This window comes from Apostichopus japonicus, chromosome 12, assembly GCF_037975245.1.
Source record: "Apostichopus japonicus isolate 1M-3 chromosome 12, ASM3797524v1, whole genome shotgun sequence".
Classification (NCBI taxonomy): Eukaryota; Metazoa; Echinodermata; class Holothuroidea; order Aspidochirotida; family Stichopodidae; genus Apostichopus; species Apostichopus japonicus.
In genome coordinates, this window is record NC_092572.1 from 11937075 (window position 1) to 11951490 (window position 14416).

Below are 14416 nucleotides of genomic sequence, written 5' to 3' on the forward strand. Positions count from 1 at the left end.
TATAACTACTATATATGTTAAGCCGGTACAAAGACAGACGGCTCGATAACACTGTATATCGCGGTTGCATAAAACATATGATAAAGCAATAGGGAACACCTTGACTTGGAAATATTCAAAATTATATGTATAACGTATACTTCACTTTCCTGTTCACCAAACCAGGGAAAAATCGACGGAGTAATATTTCTGCTCAATTTTGTGTGACATTTTTAGCCTTTTGATTTTCAGCTGGTTTGGTATTATGTATGATCTAAAACCTTGTGTCAGTGCAGTTGTTTTGTCTTTTTTTTGTAAGAAATTCTTGCCGCGTTTTGATGGAAATCAAAAACACACATCAGTAGCCTATATACTTGAAAAGAATGCAAATATTATCGCCTTTGCACGACAAGCGTGTAAGCGAGACAAGGCCAAAACGACGGCCGCATATCATCAAAAGGAAGAAAAATATATATAAAAAACATAGCGATTATCCTTGATTACAGTAAAAAGATCTTCCTTCGACTTCTCTCGAGTTAAAGTCCTTTTTATATTTGTTTGTACTTATATAACATCAAGAAAAATCAACCTTGAGGAAGATATTTCTCTGGGCGGCGGTGTCACATATAAAAGTACACGTACTTTGGTAGAGAATAATGTAAGACACAGCTGTCTATGAAATCAGTTTGCTGTATAACTTGTTCGCATGACTTTGTACTATGCCATCCGTAGACAATGTTTATATCTGTATATTTCAGCTGATTTCACGCATGGATAGCAACACTAAACGTAATCATGTACTTGTATATATCTGTAAATGTGATTAAATGAAAACGTTGAGTCGTACTTTCATTTTTTCCCAACCCCATCCCTCCCCCACCCCCCTCTGACCAATTGAGACGTCCGCTGGTCAGTGACCAAATGATTACGAATGCATGCAATAACACAGACGGAGAGACTGACAAACATAACGATTAGTTCGGATATTATCAGTCACGGTGGGAGTTAATTAATCTTAAATGAAAGGAAATCGACATCACAGCGTTAATTTGATGCATTTATGAGTTCGTACATAAGTCTGCGGAGAGAGCTGTAAATACAAGCCCGTAGCCAGACCGAGCGCAGGGAGGGGTGGGGGTGGGGCAAGGGGTGTGGAGGAGAGCATGCCCCGGCCCAACTGTGCCACCATGAACCATTTGTAGAAAACTTCACAAGTTTAAGGATATGGATATCGTGCCACTCCTTCAGTCGTTGCTGCCTTCATACTTCAGTTGTTGGTGCCCTTCTGGTTCATCGTTCCTAGCAACGGGCCAGTAATACTTATGGAAGGCCGATGGTTCATGGTGTTATGTATACATACAATGAATGTTTAAGCACGTATCAATATTTCCGCGAATATTACTGTATAAAAAAAAAAAGTACAAGCACTGTTTTTTTTTCTATTTACAATGAACTAAAGTTGAAGGCTATGAATGATTGCCAGACAAAAACAAAACAAAAACACACACACAAAAAAAGCTATTCTCCCTCGAACCTCCCCCCCCCCGCCCCGTCCCCGCAAAGGAAGAAGAAGCATAATCACATAGGTCTGTATAAATGCTTAGTGTGATAACTTAAGGTTACACCGTGGTATAATATATGTATATTATATATGTTACTGCTATACATATTGACGTTCCTATAATTAAGGAACCTTGTACTTTCACATTAAGGTCGATAACTGTACTCTTGACAATGTTTCACTCACGTTCAATGAACTCTTGTACATTTCATTTTTCTCGGTTAGTATACTTTCCAGTAGTTCCTGCTGAAATTAAACGTCTTTTTTAGATCAACATTAGTCGTAAAGAGACTTTATGCTCTCCATCTCGGAATAGAACACAGGCTTATCGGAACTGTCCTCAAATTATAGCCAGCTGTTACACCCCCCCCCCCTGGCAGGGGCGGAGAGCGGGAGGAAGTTACGCCTTCATATTTTGATGTATGTGGTAAGAACTCACATGCCCCTCACATGAAGGATGATGGAATAGTTGTTATCACGTGATACTTGTAGATTCTTTTAGATGATACCGTTCGTCTACATTCTCGGCTGATTACATACACGAACAAGAGTTAAGAGAAAATGAGAAATAGAGGTGGAGAGAGGGGTGGGTGGAGAGAGAGAGAATGAAAGAAGTAACTTCGAAGAAAAGGAAATGGACTAAGAAAGAAGAACAATACAAACAGAAACAGAAAACAAACAGCAGAGAAGAATACAATAATTTGGTGTTGTTTGTTCAGCAAAATCGCACTAGGATCGAAAGAATCAAAGCAATAAGTTTGGCAAGTGAACAGAAATGAAACATCTTAATATTGTATGGGACGCCAAATTTGGATAAAAATCGGTTAACTGCAAAATCCATTACGAAGAACCGTGAATTGGAACCATGCTCTGTGTGTGTGAATATGAAAATGGTCTGAGGAGAGGAGCGGAATTGAGTGGGGGGGGGGGGGTACTCAATCCTGGGGGGCGGATTGAGTGGGGCAACAGCCACGAGGTACAGGTTAACTGGAGGGCGGACAGAGAAACAAATGGTGATGAATAATAATCATGTGTTCTAATTTTAACAATATAGGACTAATTAAGAAAAAGAGAGGATTTAAAAGAAAAAGGTAGTACGGTAACGTCATAACCCCTGACTCGACCTAGCCCTCAACGCACCTGGACATGTGCATGGTTTGTTTAGAACGACACAAAGTTGCAACCCGACGGAAAATGAAGTATTAAAGCGGAGAAGCTTGAAATTCCGTATCAATTAATGAAAACCAACGTGTCACGTTAGTACAACGTGTACTTACAATTAACGGTCAGATGAATGTAATAAATACAGAGAAGAAACCGCAACTTGAAGTTTAATTTCCTTCCAAATTTATTTACGAAAGAAAGAACGTTTTTGTAGATATTTCTTTGTTCATGATTGATGAAGGAAAAGAACTCTTAGATTTCCAAGGACAACTCTTGTACTTTCTATTTTTTTCTTTCTATGTCAATACACATATGAAGCATAATGCATTCACGCGATGTATAACGCAGACGGCCAAGCAGTGTTGCATGCAGGTTGGATCTCCGTAGCGTATCACGTTTCCATCTTAAAAGGTTCGACTTCCCTTTCAAGAAACAGGCGTCGTTAGGCAGTCGATATATGCCTGTATACGTGTTGGAAGTGACGTAGGAAGGGGGGGGGGGAAGTAAAAGATAAAGAAGATAAACGGGAGAAATGGAGAGACCCAAGAAAAAGAGAGGTAGAGAGAATGAGAGAAAGAGGTGGAGACCCTCCCCCCCCCAAAAAAAACTATGCGAGAAAATGAAGAAGATAATCTCTGTGACCTGACCTTTTACTTTAACTAGACCAAGTAGAAATTGTATCTCTAATGAGTATTGATTTTACTGGCAATCTCTTGAGTGTTACACTTATGAATATTTATAAAGTACCGTTTTTTTTCACGTTGCTTAGGTATTCCAATCTAACTTATAATTAGTCTTATATAGGAAAGAGGCTTATTTCACAGCAGATGTTTGAGGTTAGGCTAATTATTTTCCATTAATTTTTCCTAACATATGGGGTATTACAAGAAATATGAAAGAATTTCATTTTGTTGCTCAGTTTTCAACTACGTGAAGTTTGCGTGGATTTTTCTCCATGAATTGAACTTGAATTACCGGTAGCAAGTATAACTCAGATATGTTGTGCTATATATAAACGAAAAAAGAACGCAATCCAGAATCTTTTCACACGTTTCGATATTGGAATATCGATTTACTATAGGCTATCATTAGAAATATCGATTGAGTATATCAATAAAATATCGATTTACGAAAAAGTAACATATTTAGATCAAATAAGAAAGGGATATGAAAACTATAGTGTACAATCAATAACGTTTGCTCCACATACTCAGATTAGTAACAAATTAACTTACAAACAGCGAACGAACCAAGAATTCCTGAACTTGAAACCAGCCAAAGGAACTGAACCAAATTAAACCAATTAATCCCAACTGAATCAAAACAACGAAAAACAAATCGTTAACACAATCATTAAACACTAAAATTTACGAGAAGTGGTACATGTGCATGAAGCTATTTCTATATTATTAGACCACTATTTCTAAAGTTTTGCCTTGGAAAAGAAAATTAAACAAGAAGAAGAAGAAAAAGAAGAAAAGGAATAAGAAGAAGAAGAAGAAAAACAAGAGCCAGAAATGCTCAGTAAATAGTAGAGATTACTATGATACTTTTCAAGTCACTTCCACAGAGGGAAAATGAAACGAGAAATGCTCCTGGTTAAGACATTAAACATTAATTTATTTATTACAACTATTTATTTTGTTAATTTCGTTCTATGTTTGGGTTATATGTGAATAGTTTGCAGTATGGAAAAGTTTATTCAATAAAAAATAAAAAAAAACCTGACCATAGGTTAGATTATATGATTTGATGTAAATATGATTGATTTAATAATTTATTTACTTTGGCTATTCGTTGTACTATTTGCGTGAAATTCTTCACTTTTATTCGAAAAATATATTTAGTACGTTGTAGGCCTAGTATCGCGTTATAAATAAAGGTACAACTTAGTGAGTAACTTTAGGCTAAAGGAATATAATAAATCATTCACAACTTAGGGAAAAGAAGAAGACATACACCTCAAGAAGTGATATTCGCATATATTCAACTTGGAAATGCATAAATCTGTTATAGAAAGAACTATAATACAGAAAGAAACAAGAAAAACAAAAAATGAAGAAAGAAAGAGCATAAAAAGGGGGGGGGGGGGACGGAGAAGAGCGGATATATCAATAAAACAAGGAGATGTGGAAAGTATCAAGTCATTCATAAATTTGTATATTTGCATATAATTTCTGAATATTGAATTCTTTAAGGTACCACAGGCTTGTAGAAAACTGTGAAGTTGCTGTTACCTGAGATCATGTAGTTATATATTGATGAGGATGGCATTGTTTGAATAAATACAAATTTGAGACACGGTCTTCTGACTCAGTGGTAAGATTGATTCCTCAGTTGGCGGGAAAAGGTTTTGCACCACAGAATTGACATACATATATGGAACGCCAAAAGTAACATTATTTCAGAACTCATTATACAGTCACCGGGTGCTTGTATGTAGTATCCAGTACATCACTTCTCTGCATGGACGGAATGAGGAAAATGACTTCTTCCCCTTTCTAATTCCAACTTTATTTTGTTTTTCATAGTATCGTAACCATGCAACGGAATGATGTGGAAAAGAAAGTTTTTTGGGGGGTTTTATGTGTGTTGTGTGATGGTAGGTGGGATGGGTATGGGGGAGGGGATTGATTTAGTCAACAATTGCTGACTTTTAACATTTATCAATCACTTCGATCGCCAGGCTAGGAACTTTGGTGAATAGTTATCAAAAAGTATGGCATTATGGCATTTCAAATTTACACAATCTAACCTCAGAAAGACGTGAATTTCTGCGGTCCATCGAATACAAAGACAATCACGAATTTCATATTGAATTTACTAGTATTGCTGTAGCATTTCTTATCAAATTTTGGAACACAGTGAAATATGAAATGGAAGTCGTTACATATTACATATGCTGACACAAATGATAATATAAGACAATGGGCTATTTATATAAAACTTCTCATCTCTCTCCCTCTGGTCCCACACCGCTATGCCCCCTCCCACCCACCCACCCCCTCAAGGGTAAGTGGACGCAACACTTAGTCGGAGCTTTTTGATGAGACCACAATTGACTCTGACAGATGCGAACGTTGCGCAAATTTTGGCAAAACCTACAATGTTTTATGCCATGTCCATCCACAGGGAATTACACGGATTACAAAATGTTTCACAATAGTTTTGAAAATGAACGTTGTTGGCTATAGCGCCCCCTATAATCACACAAATCGGATTAGCCCAGTTCATGACAGATGGTATTTGTCAGTACATACAATGCCTTTTATTAGGTAAATAATCATACTTATTCCGGTCCATTCGGATTACAATTTATAAAGAGAGCAATCACATTACATCCATCCTGTTACGTTTTACTTATTTTAAAGTGCATTGTGTCCATGATGGCGCGCCCTAACTCGGTCTTTGATGATTCCAAGCAACAGTGACATACTGATCTCATTGTTCCCCTCGAACTAGGCTATGTTACACAGGGGAAACAAAGAGAAAACTCTGCTGAGTCAAAAGTACAACGACCTTTTAGATTAAAATGAGGGCGCCATAGAAAATAAATTATGTTGTTTAACTTGTGGCATCAGATTTCAAACTTAATAACACATTTAATTAATCTTTTTTGCCCTGATATAAAGCCCTCGTCTGTTTATTTGTAATGTTGGCATGCAACAGATCATTTGAGGGAATGTTAGATATTGCCAAAACAAAGGCACTTTGCATCTTTCAACCAGTAGAAAAAAGTCATGATAAATCAGGTAATAAACGTCCGGTCAAAATATTGGCATGAATTTCAAATCTTAAATACTTGAATTTCTAGGCCTGAAACAGTCAGAACACACAAGAGCAATTAACCTGTGTACTACATGCAGACTGGTAGTATGAAATGAGTGCAAGGTTCTGAGCTTGAGTATGGTTACTTATACTAGCATCTATACTAACTTTCCCTAACAATTAACCTGAATACTACAAGCAGACTGGTAGTATGAGTAAAAGTATGATATGAGTGCAAGGTTCTTAGCAAAAGTATGAGTACTATACTGGCATCTATACTAACTTTCCCTAACAATTAACCTGAATACTACAAGCAGACTGGTAGTATGAGTAAAAGTATGATATGAGTGCAAGGTTCTTAGCACGAGTATGAGTACTATACTGGCATCTATACTAACTTTCCCTAACAAATAACCTATATACTACAAGCAGACTGGTAGTATGAGTAAGTATGATATGAGTGCAAGGTTCTTAGTGTGAGTATGGGTACTAATACTAGCATCTATACTAACTTTCCCTAATGCCTTGAATATGAATATACGGTTGCAAATCCATGTAAGTGAGAACAAGTACAAGCAACTACAAGAATGCTTTGGACAAGCACTTTAAGCATTGTAATCGGGTCTGAGTGTTTGTCTTCAGTTTTTTTCTCTCCTATATGTCCCTCCTGATCCTTTTTTTCTACTTAACTAAACTAACCGTTGTTAAAGTATGAGTTAAGTCTGCGGTCAAAGAGAGTAATTGCTCAAATTGGCCAGATATAGCTACACACCCATACATGTGAATGGTGTGATGTTGCGGTTAGAATGTCCTCCCAAATCCTCCCCAGATACCAGATTCTCTTGACCTAGCCAAAATTGCTGCCTGGCAGTGTTTTTGAGTTGGGTCTTCCATGGATGTTGGTGTTTCAGGTTATGCAAATTGGGAACTGGACATTGCTTCTATTTCTTAAAATGGTTTCCAAACAAAAAATACAAAAAACCAAAGAAAACAAAATAAACAAGAAAGAAAAAGAAGGAAACAGTTGTACTTTCATTTTTTGTAGAGAGAAACATTTATTTTTTTCAATAGATTCTGTTTTTAACTATATGTGTTTGACAAAATACAACACCCTTTACAAATATTGAAAAGAACCTCAATCCTTCATTTTTAATAGAGAAGTTTTTTATATCATATTACATACTCTCATACTATCGTCTTCTCCGTCCTGTTTAATTAGTCTTAGTCGTTACCATGTTCTTTGTCTTACTCATTAAAATATTCAATTTCTCCACCATGTTAGTCTTTCAATCTCTTAAAAGTTCTTATTTAATTCGTCCGAACAATCCAGCTTTAATCTTTCATCGCTCAAATAATTAGGTTTAGCCCATCGTTTGGTAATAATTCCAAATTCTCAACCTCTGTATTTAACCCCCCCCCTCCCCCACCACAAAAGAAAGCAAAAAGAAAAACGTGTAAGCATTTCTTTTCTTTCATCCTATATCAAACAATTTTTACACAAAATTTCATACAAAGGCAAACCATTTCTAACACTCAACCCCCACAGCTGGTACAATACTACCAAGTTTAACCATATTTGACCTATAAAGTTTCTTTTTTCTACCTTAAGTGCAAACATCACATGGGTGTTGCATGGGTGAAGAGGGGTGCAACAATGTTCCTACCACTTTTGTCTAAGGGGTTTGCAACCCCCCTATTTTTTACTGACCTATCTATTAGTTGCTTCTAACATCCACAGTTCTACAATAGTAAAGAGTCTATTGAGACAATCCATAGCACACAGTCAAATCTACGGATTGAAGAGATTTGATTTCATGCTTCAAATATCATCTCTCTCTCTCAATCGATATACAAGCTTGCCAATTTAAACTTACAGTGACAAACTACCATATAGCATAACATAACAGAATTGACTGAATATGTGCAGAGAGGAAAAGTGAAGAAGAAATGATATGAAATCACTAATAACATGAATAATATATATGACAGATACATCTATGGACAAAATAAATAACAAAATAAATCATAAATATGACCTGTATCAATGTAAATGAAGTTGAACATTGGCGAGGGATACTGTCGACTAATATTTGAAAAAATAACAGTTCTGTTGTAGTTGTTAAGGTTTCATAGCTCACTTTTTAGAGTCCTCTCAACCAAAAACAAACCCTTTTCTATTCTCGCAAAATTTACAACATAAGCAAGAAGGAAACATGGAAAGTAAGCAGTAAATAATGCATTTAATACTTTGTACTAACGATGCACTTTACGGAAAGTACTTGAGTACCAAGTCTGTAACTCTAGGATGCTAATTGATGCATGAGAGAATTACACCTTGTACGACGAGGTGCAGTTCAATCAATAATTGAGATGAAAACAATAAATTGTAAGTAACCAGCTGATAAAATATTTTTGTTGTGCTAGTGAGCAATGCGAGCGCTTCGTCAGAGTGTGTCCATGGACGAGACTGTTTGAATCACTATTATTCAACCTTCTATGGATGGATAACTGCCATAGGCTAAGTACGAGACAAATATGAAACATGTGTACCTTATTAAGATATGTAAAATAGGCAGAGTCTATATTAAAGTGGCCAACATCTGAACAGGAGGTCTGTTTATCAATATTAAGTTTCCTTCCCTATTATTAACTTATCTAATTATATTCTTCCTCAAATGCTTGATTTGTTAAATTTTTATAAATCCATAAGGTGCAATAAACCCCCCCCCCGCTCCCCCCCCCATTTTCTACCTGACATCTATTGACAATTCTTTTACCCCTCTCTGCTATTTTAACAAACTGTTTCCATTCATTTCAAAATATGCAACTCTCTTATCCGGAGGGAAATTTAATACATAACTTCACAATTATCACTATTTAATTATTGCATCATATTTCCCCCCATACATGCTTACGTTGAAACTCTTTACATTTCAAGTGACCATCAGTCTACCCCTGTGTTAGCCCCATCTTGCTCTCCCCATCTACCCATCTCTCATCCCATGCTAGGATACATAACTCCCACTCTCCACAAACACTTCATCTTAGTGTACCCTACCATACATTGTAAAAATGTACAATATACCCCTCACCCCACAATTCACCTATTACATTACTCCATCCTAGTGTTACTCCATACTACACCCCCTACCCCACTCACCTCCATCTGTCATCTAATATTCTGTACTTGAGTATGTAACTCTCAATCTCCACTTATTATCATCAGAGGTTACCCACACTACATTGCACCCTAGCATACCCAATGTACCCCTTACCCCACTATCCACCCCTCTATCCTCTAATACTAATGCATAGAGCATCTTTCCCTACACATAACTCTACAGATGCCCAATGTCCCCATTAGAGCTTATACACAAGTATGTACCTGTTACATCTATCAATCCCTGTGATACCCCAAATCAGCTCTTTCCCTTACCCTTACCCTCACCCCTTTTCTGTACTTTAACGCCTTCTTCTAAACTATACTAAATCTTCCTTCCCAAATTCACACTTTCAATTCCTTTTGCACCACTCCTTAAAACCACCAAGTACCTTCCTTTATTTTCTATAATATCCCCACAGCCCATCAAGCTTACTAATTCCTTGTTAGAACAACAACAACACATCTCATTTGGTTCTAACAATGAATGGTTAACACTTACAAAACAATGACCTTGTACTTCTCCTTTTAGTTATCATGATGCAGGATTGTTTTAATTGAAGATTCTACACTGAATCGAATAAACTTATATGACCAGCTGACAAAACATGGCCATGAAGAGTTGTAAAAACCAACTAAACACCTATAATGAAAGCTCATTTTACTAGATTTCAAGGTCTTAATTAGCTTCATTTAACATCTGCATCGATAACCTTGGTAAAATAATCCAACCATTTACCGTTTGGACATATAGATATCTGTTAATGAATTTTCCAGGTGAGCGGAGGGATTCTCCGGTCAGTTCTGACAAATATTATAAATCAGAGGGTTCTTTGTCTAAAATTAAACTAACGTAAACTAAACAAGAACAAGAATAAAAGAAAAAAAAATGGTATTTTTGAAAGTGCATATCATCAGGGAAATAATAGATAAGACAACAAATTCTGTGGCAATTTCGGAAATGTTAAGGTCAAAATATTTCTATCTGCAAGCTACCCATCAAAGCAATAACATGGAAACAAAGGGTGGGGGGGGGGCATGGGGGAGGTAGACTAAAACAGTATTTGTCAACATAATATCCATCAGGAACAGGTGCATCAAGTCTGATAATGCAATTCTACATATACAAGTGTTAACAATTCAAAGATACTAACTTTATTTGAGATCTGTTTATAGACTCCTTGCTCACACCATGTACAGCTCTGTATGCAGTATAACAGTCTCCACTTTAACACAAAAAGGGGTTTGCACCATACTTGACTTGCATGGTATATAGCACATGAGAATCTAAAGTTTTTTCAAAAGAGTACAAAACATGTCCACAGTGAAACACATGAGAGTGAAGAATTGTCATTTTTGGTAAATAAAACTTATGAAACAGATATGGTATTGTTCAGCAATGCCTACAAAGCATATGGGAATTTTGTGCATATTATCATTGCATATTAATATAAATTAATGAATATTCATAGCTACAAACAATCACAGCGACCACTATGCCATTTGGACAAAATGATCACAAAAGTTTTGAGCTATCAGGTAGATTGAAAAATTCGGTGCGAGTCTCTTTACCTGACAAACTGCTGACAGGCAAACTGGGAACAGATAATTGGGATATAAAACAAGTGGAAACCAATGTTCAAAACTTGCAAAATATAGTGCTTAATTTATCAATCAGTCAATCAATAAGTAGATCATAAAAAGAGAGTAACTGAAAACTGTTTTTGTCATATTTTCACAAATCAATTTATCTTGAGGGAAAAAAAAAAAATTGAAGAGAATTATATATGACTTACTGACACTGCTATCATTCATTTCCTTTATAATTTTTAATTTCAGTTTTTAGATGAATGTTTAGTAAAATTAAGCGAGAAACTTAAAAAGACTTTTCTTCTACTACTAGTAGTTTTTATCACTATTTTGTTTAAATTGAAGTAAAATTAGATAAATGTTATTTCTCAACAAGATAGGACTTGTTTTTTGGGAATGTACATTTTCGATCTATTATTATATAATACTAAAGGGAAGGAAGGCAAAAGCAATGTTACAAAAAATGATACAAATCATAAATGATCAAAACCCAAGCAAAACAAAAAAAGTAATACTCCAAAATTATCGGAAATAAATTCCTTCTTTCAAAAAAGCACCAATTAAAATAGCTGACCTGACTCTGAGATAATTAAAACAAAAGCAATTGTAAACCATTTAGCATTCTTGGTAAAAACACTTACTACTTTTACCACCAAATAAAATAAAAAAATAAAAAAATGAAATTGATCCCCGAGGTAGTCATTATAAATCGGAAGTAATTTAAACAGAACCGATGGATTCCAGCGATAGGGACATTAAGAATCGGTATAGAGACCAGTAAATATATTAACACTGAGGCTATTCTATAACATTTGAAAATGACTTATAGATCATCAGAGTTTGCCCCAAATTTAAGCACATTTTAAATTAGAAATGGCAGAGATATTTTAAATATAATTAATTACTTAATATCGCTAGAACGGGATTCAAACCAGTGACCTCTGAATTACAAATCCTGTTCCAATCCTGTTTTAGCCATAAATTTAGATAGATAGATCTAGATAAAATGCATTTATAAAGCCCAGCTTCTATCTATGTGTAAAAAGAAAATAGACATGCACAGATAGGTTAGGATCTATTAGAATATATCCATGAATCCCTTTTCTTTACTCTTTTCCATTTATTGATAATTTTCCAGTCATTATAAATTCCCCTTGTCATATATTTGCACGTTAAAACTTTCCAGCAGTCTTCAACAGGACTTTTGTCAAGGATCTGATCCTTATGATTGGTTTGGCAGTAAGAATTTGTGTTGCATGTTGAGCATGCATGACCATTTTCAGACTCTCTAGAATATTTGGGGACAATACTGATGACCTTTCAAATAGATTCAAGACACTCGGAATTTATTTCATGGCCGTGGAAAACTCAAGAGCACTTTACTTTGGCAGTTAGTAAATCAGCTGGGGGTGGCGGGTGAGATGTAAGTTGGGCATTTCATGCGACATTGTGTCCAAACTGTGACAATTAAAAACCTCTCAACAAGTTCAAGGTTAGATCTGGTACACAAAATGCCATTAATTATTGCTCTAAGCAAAATACTGGCAACAAAATCAGCTAGCACTACACCTTATTTACTGTATAACAATAGCAACTTCTGCCCAGAATGTTATATGGAAATTATGCTGATAAATCAAACAAGATAATAAAATTTTGCAAGATATTAAACATCTGTTGTAACATATATTTAGTTTGGGCTCAAGAGTTTGAGATTTGGGGAACCATAAATGCCACCATCTACACAATCAACTGAACAGGTTCCACCTGAGAAGGTACTTAATATATATGAGTTCTTTTATTTTAATTAATGGAGCCTTTTCACCATATTATTCACATAAAAGCAAAAACAAAAAGACTACCAGACCTCCATAAATGACCGACCATGAAGTCCTATGTATTGCACTATCCAATTCCTTACGTCATCCAAAAAGAATGTTTGATTAACAAAACAGAGCATGAAATTCTTTTTTTTTTTTATAAACAGCCTATCAAGTCGACTTGTTCCATGTTTTTATACACTCCTTATTCCACCATGAGGAACCCTTTAATTTCTCTGGTTGAATAAGTTTCCATTCATATATATATGGAATAAAAAATGATCAAACCTTCCTGTGTCAAAACTTGTTTATTTTGAAAGTTGCAACCACTTCTTACTAAGTCAGGAAAAACAAAATATTGACTTGAAACTTTGTCGATGCCACATGTTTCATTGATTGAAATGGTGATTATCTTAGGTTAATGAATTCCTCGTCCATACAAGTTGATGGGTACCGCAGAAAAGGTTTAAAAATGACAGATGACAAAACTCAAAAAGTAGCTCTCATTCATCAAAATTATCTTACTGGCTCAGAATAATAAAAAAGCCAAAAAAAAAATCCATGAATTACTAACAGCAACTTTACGCTGTGTGAACTTGTGGTATCGCCGGTTAACTGAGGGTTATCTGAGCAGACACTTTTAACCAAGTGAGAAACAAATAGATTACACTTCTATTGTGTCATTGAGACCCAAAACAGTAAACACAATGACATCTTACTGGTAAATTGAGACTAGACTTACTTCAAGCATCATTTTAACAAAGTGCAGCGGGTTAAATGTGCAGACGGTTTTGGCAATGTGACGAGATGCGTGAATGCTCACAAGTGAGGGCGCTGTCTCACAAGCGATGATAGTCTGGTTTCCCGATGAGGGTTCACTTATTAAATGCTTCTAGATCTTTGGCGGCGTTGGCGATGGTTTCCAGCTCCTCGCATAGAGTTTCGTATCTGAAGGCCGCTCGGATGTCAGGGACGTTGGTTCTGATGATGTCATTGCCTGCTGGTCCTTCCTTCCTCCAATTCAGTCCCAGCCAGTGTTCCTTCACCTGTTGGAATCATTCAAAAATATCAAAAGTTACAAAAAAAGAAGAAGTACCGTTTGGATCTGATCATCAACTTCCACGAGGTCATTTGAATAATTTAGCTTCAGCATTCCCTATTTTCATCTCCATTGTAGAAAATAAACATTATAATTCATAAACAAAACTATTATAAAATTCAAGCATATGGGAGACTTGATGATGTCATAGATAGAATTGCTGAAGTCTTCATGTCTTGTGTGTGTCTGTGAAGGAACATTAATGTTGTGAGATGTCCTTAACGGGATGAGGTCTTCTCAGCTGTTTGAGGAAGACGTTCTTCCTAAGTGTCTCTATC

The 14416-nt window shown here is 35.8% G+C and overlaps 1 protein-coding gene across 8 annotated transcripts in view; it reads right to left on the minus strand.

The window, feature by feature from the left end:
* Positions 1-7502: 7502 nt before the first annotated feature.
* LOC139976763 (AMP deaminase 2-like) overlaps positions 7503-14416 on the minus strand; it is a 61385-nt gene continuing 54471 nt past the window's right edge. For all 8 annotated transcript variants that reach the window (XM_071985503.1, XM_071985506.1, XM_071985504.1 and 5 more), the window contains one exon: positions 7503-14085. In XM_071985503.1, coding sequence (XP_071841604.1) covers positions 13915-14085 — 171 coding nt within the window. In that variant the 3' untranslated portion in view covers positions 7503-13914. The remainder of the gene's footprint in view (positions 14086-14416) is intronic.